The sequence below is a fragment of the Aquarana catesbeiana genome, linkage group LG10 (genome assembly GCF_042186555.1).
Source record: "Aquarana catesbeiana isolate 2022-GZ linkage group LG10, ASM4218655v1, whole genome shotgun sequence".
Lineage (NCBI taxonomy): Eukaryota > Metazoa > Chordata > Amphibia > Anura > Ranidae > Aquarana > Aquarana catesbeiana.
Genome location: NC_133333.1, coordinates 202867774 through 202876961, shown reverse-complemented (window position 1 = coordinate 202876961; position 9188 = coordinate 202867774). Strand labels below are relative to the sequence as shown.

Genomic DNA, 9188 nt, shown 5'->3' with positions numbered 1-9188 from the left:
TGAGAGCCCTGCAACCTGCAAGGGAGATTTATTAAAAAAAAGAAACACAAACACGCTTACTACACACATATCGATTGGACCATTCGCATATAATTTGAACTTTGATTTGTCTTAATTCTTCTGAGATTTGGCCATAGTTGTGCTTATCCAAGCACATATTAAAAAACAGAAAAAGAAAGATTAAGGTCTGGTGTGACCCCTCTGACACCTCCATCCCTAATAGTGCACAAAAAAACAAGAAAAATAGCTCTGGGACTTTAGATGAGGTGAGAGAGGTTTAGCCAATGTCCACAATGAACACTGAGACAAAATCAATTTATTCATTTCAAAATGTTATGTAACTAAGCGGTAACAACAATGATTGTGAGTTACCAGGCATAATAGCCAATGTACACAACACAGATGAACGTAAATATACAAAGATTTATTACAAATGTTATACATCAATGAGCAACAATAAAACTTGAAAATTGCTGGGTCAGTAAGTACACATACAAAATAAGATGATAAAATGTACATACATGTGGACAGGGAAGTATGTAAACATAATGCAGACATCAATAATACCCAGCATGTACCGGCATAAAATAAGCATCAATAAAGCCCTATGCATTTCGCGAGACCCTGCTCGCTCTTCAGGGGCGGATGCATGAATGTTGTATCTGCAATGTAAGTAATAAGATCAATAAATGTATGTGGTTGGTAAATGGGGGCAGATGGAATGGTTAGCAAGAGAGGCCTGATGCAGAGACCTCATACTTACCGGAGTCTGAGATGAATCGCCAAACGCTGGATATCGAGATGGCAGCAGTGTAATGCAAATGCAAAAAACAGAAGAGTAAAAGTGCAACACCACTAAAAAAATTGGTTGTGTGAAAACACACATATGATATACTTATTTGTAAATGATAACACGTAAAAAATGCACGAGTGGTATAAATGTGCAATATGCTACACGCAAAGTGCAAATGAAATTGGAAAAAAACGAAAAGAAAAGTCCACACCAATAAAAATGTCCGGCAGTATTAATGCATGAAAGCTCTAAATAGCAAACGTGCCCAAATTCCAAATTTCAGTGTGTTTCGTGCCTATTTAAGCCTCTTCCCCTCTACACCTACTTGCTCCAGTGTTGGCTGTGTATGATATGTCAAGATCGAATCCCTGATAGTGACAACAGTGGACCATGTCTGAGCAATACGTGTCAGCTGGGCCACTTGTAATTTCATATAATAAAAAAATTAGCAAACAAGAACGAGAGTGACAACCAGGGCTGGGACAAGGGGTGGGCAGGAGGGGTGGTCGCCCTGGGCACAATGGTTTATTGCAGGGATAGAGGTGCCCTGACCCTAACCTTAAGAGAGGTGGGGGGGGATATTTTGGTATTTTGGCATCTTTGCCCTGGGCACTGGATGACCTTGTCCTGGCACACTGGCAACATGGGATATTTTAATGACTAGATCTACTTTAAACTGTGATTTGAAGAGGAATTGAACTCTGGAAGCTGTGCCCAAAACAGTCATGAAGAAGGCAAATGATTGGACACCAGTATTGCCTAGGGTCTCCCTGCAGCTGATCTTTTCATTGCTGCCTTACTTTGTCTTGTTCTGCACTGTGTCTCTATGCAGAGGTGGCCATCTTGGTAGAGGCAGGGCTTTGCTTTCTGGTATCTTAGTCTCCAGCAAAGAGAACAGCACAGCAGTGAAATCCCCAAATCTCATGCCAAATACGCTAAGGAAAAAAAATCAAGAGCAACAGTGCCTGAAATCACTATATTTAGCTGAAAGGCTGCAGGCACACACACATACCAGGAAGTACATTGCTAGTTTTGATGAGGAATTCCAGAAAAATAAGATTTACAGTATTTTAATAGGCCTCATAGATAAAAGTGCCAGAAGAGGTTAGGGAATCTGACCGGCTGCTATATACAAGCTAGACTGTTGCTCTTGCAGACATTTTCATGCATGGCCCAAGGTAGCTTTTTTTTTTTTTTAAACATATCAAAGAACATTTTGCAGATATTTTAGAGTCCTGGATGCATACAATATCTAAAAAAAACCCCTCAAATTTCATAAGACTTGTTTAGACTTGTTTTCATAAGACTGGCTTAGATTATTCCATCTTCTTGAAGATTCCAAGCACCAGTACTGCAGCCATTATGAGGAAGATGTTGCATGTTACATTGGTCTTGCCGTTCCCGTATTCATTGCAGAAGTCTCCAGAGCAGCAGGATGTATGCTTAGAGGCCACCAATACATTGTAGTTTGTTGGATTGCATTCCCTCTCATGAACACATTTTTTGGTAATCTTCACATTGTGAACTGAATACAAACACAAATAGGCAGGTAAGAAACATTGGATGATCAAGTTGCCTTTTTTGTTACATCATTTTTTATTAGAGTTTAAAAGTCTGTTCTCACCAGAACGTGGTGCTGGAAAACCCACATTCCGTGCTTCGCGTTCAAAATGCACTTCACTTGCGATCTGCAGCAGATGACAGTGCAATGCTAACGACACCCCAAATGCAGATTGCAAACACAGTGCGTTTGTCTGCACTGGATTGAATTGTACAGAAGTACCATGTGATCCGGTTGCTCTGCATTTTGTAAAGTAGTTCTTGCAATACTTTTGCTACAGTCCGGCGCGATTTCTGCTCATTCAAATGAATTGGGTGAAATGGCACCACACCCAGATTGCATGTGAATCGCACAGGAATACACAGAGCAGTTAACTGGCTCTCAATGTACATTACCAGCAACATATATGGGTGGCACAGTGGTGTAGTGGATAGCACTCTCGCCTAGCAGTAAAAAGGGTCACTGGTTCGAATCCCAACCACGGCACAACCTGCCTGGAGTTTGCACGTTCTCCCTTTGCCTGCGTGGGTTTCCTCCCACACTCCAAATTCACGCTGGTAGGTTAATTGACTTCTGTCTAAATTGTCCCTAGTATGTATGAATGTGCGTTAGGGACCTTAGATCCTAAGCTCCTTGAGGGTAGGGACAGATGTGACTGTACAATGTATATGTAAAGCGCTGTGTAAATTGATGGTGCTATATAAGTACCTTAAATAATAATAATAATAACGTATAAACTGAGACAAAACAACAAGGCAGGAATACAATTACCCTCCCAATGAAACAGGTCAGGCAATTTTAGCCAAAGGCAGCAAAATTGAACCCTCGCTCACACAAAGAGGGAGTGGTGGACAATGGGAGGTCTACAGTCTCAGAGGTTGGAAAGAATTTGCAGCGTAAACCGCTGCAAAGGGGATAAACACAAAATGTAGAAGAAGGCTGAAAGAGCCAGATCGCAATAAGACAAGAAGTGAGACTTAGAAAAGAAGAAAAAAAAAGGAGGGGTGGGGATTCTAGATGGGGAGGGGTAAAGGAATAAAGGAAGGGGATGTATATAAGGAAAGAAAAAAAATGGAAAGGGAGGCAGTCAGGAAAGCTGGGTGGAAGACAAACCACTAATATGTATGTACAGAAGGGGGGGGAAGGTCAGTAATTCTATGAAAACATCTCCCTAACGTTATGTACAGTGGCTGACCTCAGGAGTCACATATATCCATGATGTCTCATGAAGCCTATGTCATGATAGTTTTGTATTCAGAGGTGGTTTGAAAGTGACACCAGCATGTCCAAAGTTTGTTATATTTGGTAATTCTATCTTCGTATCAACTACTCCATGTCTGTTATTCTATTCAATATAGTGAACCAAGCTTGCTTTTATCACCAGTGTGTAGGGATGCACAGGCACCTAACATATACTATATGCATGACAAGGAATTTAGAGCAAGAGCTTGTGTAGGCAAAAAATGTAAAGGGTATCTTGTAATCCTGTTGATCATATTATGAACATGAGTCCAGTATTGTGGAATGTTAAGACACAGACACCAAATGGGCATCTTAGTCCCTTGCGCAGTCCCACATCGCCAGCAATGGTCAGATGTGTTGGGGTATATTCTATGGACGAGAAATGGGGTCCTATACCATTTTAAAAAACTGCCTTATAATTGTATTCTTGATTATTGGTGACCGGCCACTGTATATATACATCATTACTTTGAAGATGGATATCTCGGTAATGGCAGCAGCTGCTGCCACAACCGAGGTATCCATCTTTAGGGCCGGCGGTTCTGTGTACGATAATGGTGGTCTCTGCGGCGGGGTGCCACCCCCCCTCCCGCCGCTCTCCCGCGCCCTCCGCCGCTTACCAGAGCCGTTGGGAGCGGCGGAGGTGATCAGGTCCTCTCACTTCCTAGGTATGGAGACGAGTGAGGCTAAGATGGCCCCCACCCGTCTCCATACCATAGGAGGGCGGAAGCGACGTCATGACGTCAGCTCCGCCCATTTATCTTAAAGGCACATTTTTTTTGTTGTCATTTTTTCAAACTACTTTATTTTTTTTTTTTTTTGCAGTAAAGTCCAAATATGAGATCTGAGGACTTTTTGACCACAGATCTCATATTTAAGAGGACCTGTCATGCTTTTTTCTATTACAAGCGATGTTTACATTCCTTGTAATAGGAATAAAAGTGATCCAATTTTTTTTTTTTTTTTTTTTAAACAGTGAAAAAATAAATAAAATAAAGTAAAATAAATAGTTAAAAAACAATGTTTTAAAGCGCCCTGTCCCGACGAGCTCGCGCGCAGAAGTGAATGCATACGTAAGTAGAGCCCGCATATGAAAACAGTGGCCAATCCACACATGTGAGGTGTTGCCGCGATTGGTAGTGCAAGAGCAATAATTCTAGCTCTTGACCTCCTCTGTAATGCAAAACATGCAACTTGTAGAATTTTTTAAACGTCGCCTATGGAGATTTTTAAGGGTAAAAGTTAGACGCCATTCCACGAGCGGGCGCAATTTTGAAGCGTGACATGTTGGCTATCAATTTACTCGGCGTAACATTATATTTCACAATATAAAAAAAGATGGGCTAACTTTACTGTTGTCTAATTTTTTTATTCAAAAAAGTGAATTTTTTCCAAAAAAAGTGCGCTTATAAGACCGCTGCGCAAATACGGTGCAAAAAAAAGTATTGCATTGACCACCATTTTATTCTCTAGGGTGTTAGAAAAAAAAACAATATATAATGTTTGGGGGTTCTAAGTAATTTTCTAGCAAAAAAAACCTGTTTTAAACATGTAAACACCTAAAATCCAAAACGAGGCCGGTCCTTAAGTGGTTAAGGAATCCCAGTGAATCACTGTGAGAACTGTATTCCAATCTTCTTCTGATAGTGTAACCCCTAGTTCTGGTTCCTGGGTTTGAACTAATTTTGTAGACCTATTTGAAAGATCAGAATATAAGCCGTAAATAGTGAAAATCAGATGGCCAAGTTGTCTTTTTACTATAAATTTATTTGAAATTTTGTGGTAGATTGTCTATTACAATTATTTAACTACAAGTATTTAGAATAGTGGTATGTCTATATGAACTAAAGATTACTGTTTTCTTGAAGTGTGTCTAAAGCCAATATTTTTTGCTTAGTTTCAGGTGAAGCCATTCACAGCCCCACTTGAAGTGGGGGACCCATCCACTGTGGATGGATGCTAATGGGACTATGGATGACCACCAGAGGCGTTGCTATGGGGGTGCGGGGGGTGCGGCCCGCACCGGGTGACACCCACCAGAGGGGTGACACCGGGGCCGCCGCTAAACACTACTATAGATTGCCTCGGAGCGGTGCGAGCAGGGCATCCAGCAGTGCGGGGGAAGCTGCCTATAACACACTCCCCCTTCAGGTTAAGCTGTCACTCGGAGATCTCCAATATCTCCAAGGCAGCCGAAGTTGGTGGGCGGAGCTGGGGGTGTGGCCGCGCCGCCTCCTCCACTCCTCCCACAGACTCCTTCACACTGGCTGATCCCGCAGCTGAAGGAGATAGTGGGCGGAGCTGGGGGTGTGGCCACGCCGCCTCCTTCACTCCCTCCACTCCTCCCACAGACCCCTTCACACTGGCTGATCCCGCAGCTGAAGGAGATAGTGGGCGGAGCTGTGGGTGTGGCCGCGCTGCCTCTTCCACTCCTTCCACAGACCTCTTCACACTGGCTGATCCCGAAGCTGAATGAGATAGAGGCCAGGACACAGCAGACCCGCCCAAGTTCATCTGCAGGAATGAGGCATGCTGTAAGTTACTGCACAGCACACTCTCACTGCATAGAGTCCTAACCTGCCCTGTGACACCCCAACCTGCTCTATACTACCCCAACCTGCCCTGTGCCAGTCATCCAAACCTGCTCTATACCACCCCAACCTGCCCTGCGTTACCCACACCTGCCCTGTGCCACCCCAACCTGCCCTGTGCTACTCCAACCTGCCCTGTGCTACTCCAACCTGCCCTGTGCCACCCCAACCTGCCCTATAGCACTCCAACCTGCCATGTGCCACCCCAACCTGCCCTGTACCACCCCAACTTGTCCTGTGCCATTTCAACCTGCCCTATACCACTTCAACCTGCCCTGTGCCACCCCATCTGCCCTATACCACTTCAACCTGCTCTGTACCACCCCAACCTGCCCTGTGCCACCCCAACCTGCCCTATACCACTTCAACCTGCCCTGTACCACCCCAACCTGCCCTGTGCCACCCCGACCTGACCTATACCACTTCAACCTGCCCTGTGCCACTTCAACCTGCCCTGTGCCACTTCAACCTGCCCTATACCACTTCAACCTGCCCTATACCACTCCAACCTGCCCTGTACCACCCCAACCTGTCCTGTGCCACTCCATCCTCCCCTATACCACCCCAACCTGCCTTGTACCACCCCAACCTGCTCTGTGCCACCCCGACCTGACCTATACCACCCCAACCTGCCTTGTACCACTCCAACCTGCCCTATACCACCCTAACCTGCCCTGTGCCACCCTAACCTGCCCTGTACCACCCCAACTTGTCCTGTGCCACTCCAACCTGCCCTGAGGAACCCCAACCTGCCCTATGCCACTCCAACCTGCCCTGTAACGCTCCAACCTGCCCTGTGCCATCCCAACCTGCCCTGTACCACCCCAACTTGCCTTTTACCACTCCAACCTGCCCTGTACCACCCCAACTTGCCTTTTACCACTCCAACCTGCCCTGTACCACCGCAACCTGCCCTGTACCACCCCAATCTGCCAATATACCACTCTAACCTTCCAATATACCACCACAACCTGCTCTATACCACTCCAACCTGCCCTGTGCCACCCTAACCTGCCCTGTACCACCCCAACTTGTCCTGTGCCATTTCAACCTGCCCTGTGCCACCCCAACCTGCCCTATACCACTTCAACCTGCCCTGTGCCACCCCATCTGCCCTATACCACTTCAACCTGCCCTGTACCACCCCAACCTGCCCTGTGCCACCCCAACCTGCCCTATACCACTTCAACCTGCCCTGTGCCACCCCAACCTGCCCTATACCACCCCAACCTGCCTTGTACCACCCCAACCTGCCCTATACCACCCCAACCTGTCCTATACCACTCCAACCTGCCCCGTGCCACCCTAACCTGCCCTGTACCACCCCAACTTGTCCTGTGCCACTCCAACCTGCCCTGAGCCACCCCAACCTGCCATATGCCACTCCAACCTGGCCTGTGCCATCCCAACCTGCCCTGTACCACCCCAACTTGCCTTTTACCACTCCAACCTGCCCTGTACCACCCCAATCTGCCAATATATCACCCATACCTTCCAATATACCACCACAACCTGCCCTATACCACTCCAACCTGCCACTATACCACCCTATACTACCCTAACCTGCCACTATATCACCCTACACTATAATTTACAGGGGCCGGTTTGGGGTGCGTCCCATGACCGTGCGCTACATGCAGGGTGCTGGGCAGCCTAGACATGAGGGGGGTGACACCATGTTTTACCGCACCAGGTGACACCAACCCTAGTGACGCCACTGATGACCACAAAGGGGGTTTATAGATTTGTGCAATTTTGAATATGGATGATTACAAAGGGAGCCTCTGAAGGGTGCAAGAAGGTTATTGTATGGTTGTAAAGGGGATCAGTAGATGGCTGCAAGTTGCCTATGGAAAGTTGCAAGGAAGTATGTTGTTGGCTTCAAAGGGGCCTGTCTGTAAATGGTATTTGTGGATGTATGTAGATAGCTTCAGGCAATCTTTGTGTATATATAGGTAATTCAGATTTCACAGTTTTTTGGTCGGGTGCCAATTTCACAATGGGGCGCTGTGATTTCTACATACGCTCCTGACTTAAGCCTAAATGTTTATCATGACAGGTTTCCTTATCCTGTTACATGTTACAGGGTGTAACCCTGTAACATGTAACAGGTTACAAATTCACCAGCCCCCACAACCCCCCGACTCCCCGTTGTGACAGGTGGTAGGGGATCCTCTCCCCTCGCTCTTTGTCACTCTCTGGAAAGAATGTGGCCATGCGGGGCTCTGCCCACCCAGCCAAGTAATTCATTCACAGAGTTAAGTGAATAGAAAACGACAAGGTCTGGCAGCCTTTGCAGCTGTTGGCTTGTAGTTCTCAATGAACTACCACAGTGCTGTTGAGCGCTGTGGTAGTTCATTGATGCTTCATGTTAGTGTGGAACTGCTTGTCCGTACAGTGTATGGGCAGACAGCTAACATACAGAGTCTGCAAGAGCCCCGCATAGCACCCACAATCTACTGATCGCTGGTGCAATGCTTTCCAGGCTCCCAATATAAAAATAAAAATAAATAAATGCACATTTTTTTACCTGCAAAAGATGTGCATTCATTATTTTTTTTTAAAAAGGTGAAATTATTCTTTAAGTTTAACACTAAAAGTCAAATTTAAATGTGAAATAAAGAGAAAATAAACAGCCAATCACATTTAGAGAACTGTTAAAAAAAACTCTAGCAAATGATTGGATGTCAGAAGTGAACACAGATTTACATCACTTATTTTTTATGCTTCAGTATATTAGGCACTAAGCATTCCATATTGCAACAAGCATTAGAAAATGAACAATTATATTGACCTCACTGTAATGTAGGTGACAAACCCAAAGAAGTCATATACTTACGTACTGCTTTGTCTATTTGTGTAAAACACAGGCTAGAGGAGTTACAGATCACTGCTGGCTGTTGGTTGCACAGAGTGTTGTTTTTCATGTCCGTGCATGAATAGCAATGTAAAGATGCCACTAAAATAGAAAAATATAGAAGTGTAAGATTAATGTCAACAT

At 45.2% G+C, this 9188-nt stretch overlaps 1 protein-coding gene and 1 long non-coding RNA gene across 3 annotated transcripts in view; one reads left to right on the top strand and one right to left on the bottom strand.

Moving 5' to 3' along the window:
- Positions 1-280: 280 nt before the first annotated feature.
- Positions 281-9188, bottom strand: part of LOC141111113 (lymphocyte antigen 6E-like) — a 14957-nt gene continuing 6049 nt past the window's right edge. The window contains exons 2-3 of the mRNA XM_073603130.1: positions 9027-9146; positions 281-2318 (exon numbers count right to left, since the gene is read on the bottom strand). Of these exons, the coding sequence (XP_073459231.1) occupies positions 2110-2318; positions 9027-9146 (329 nt within the window). The 3' untranslated portion in view covers positions 281-2109. The remainder of the gene's footprint in view (positions 2319-9026; positions 9147-9188) is intronic.
- Positions 5993-9188, top strand: part of LOC141111114 (uncharacterized) — a 24076-nt gene continuing 20880 nt past the window's right edge. For both annotated transcript variants that reach the window (XR_012236384.1, XR_012236383.1), the window contains exon 1: positions 5993-6130. This is a non-coding gene — a long non-coding RNA (uncharacterized lncRNA). The remainder of the gene's footprint in view (positions 6131-9188) is intronic.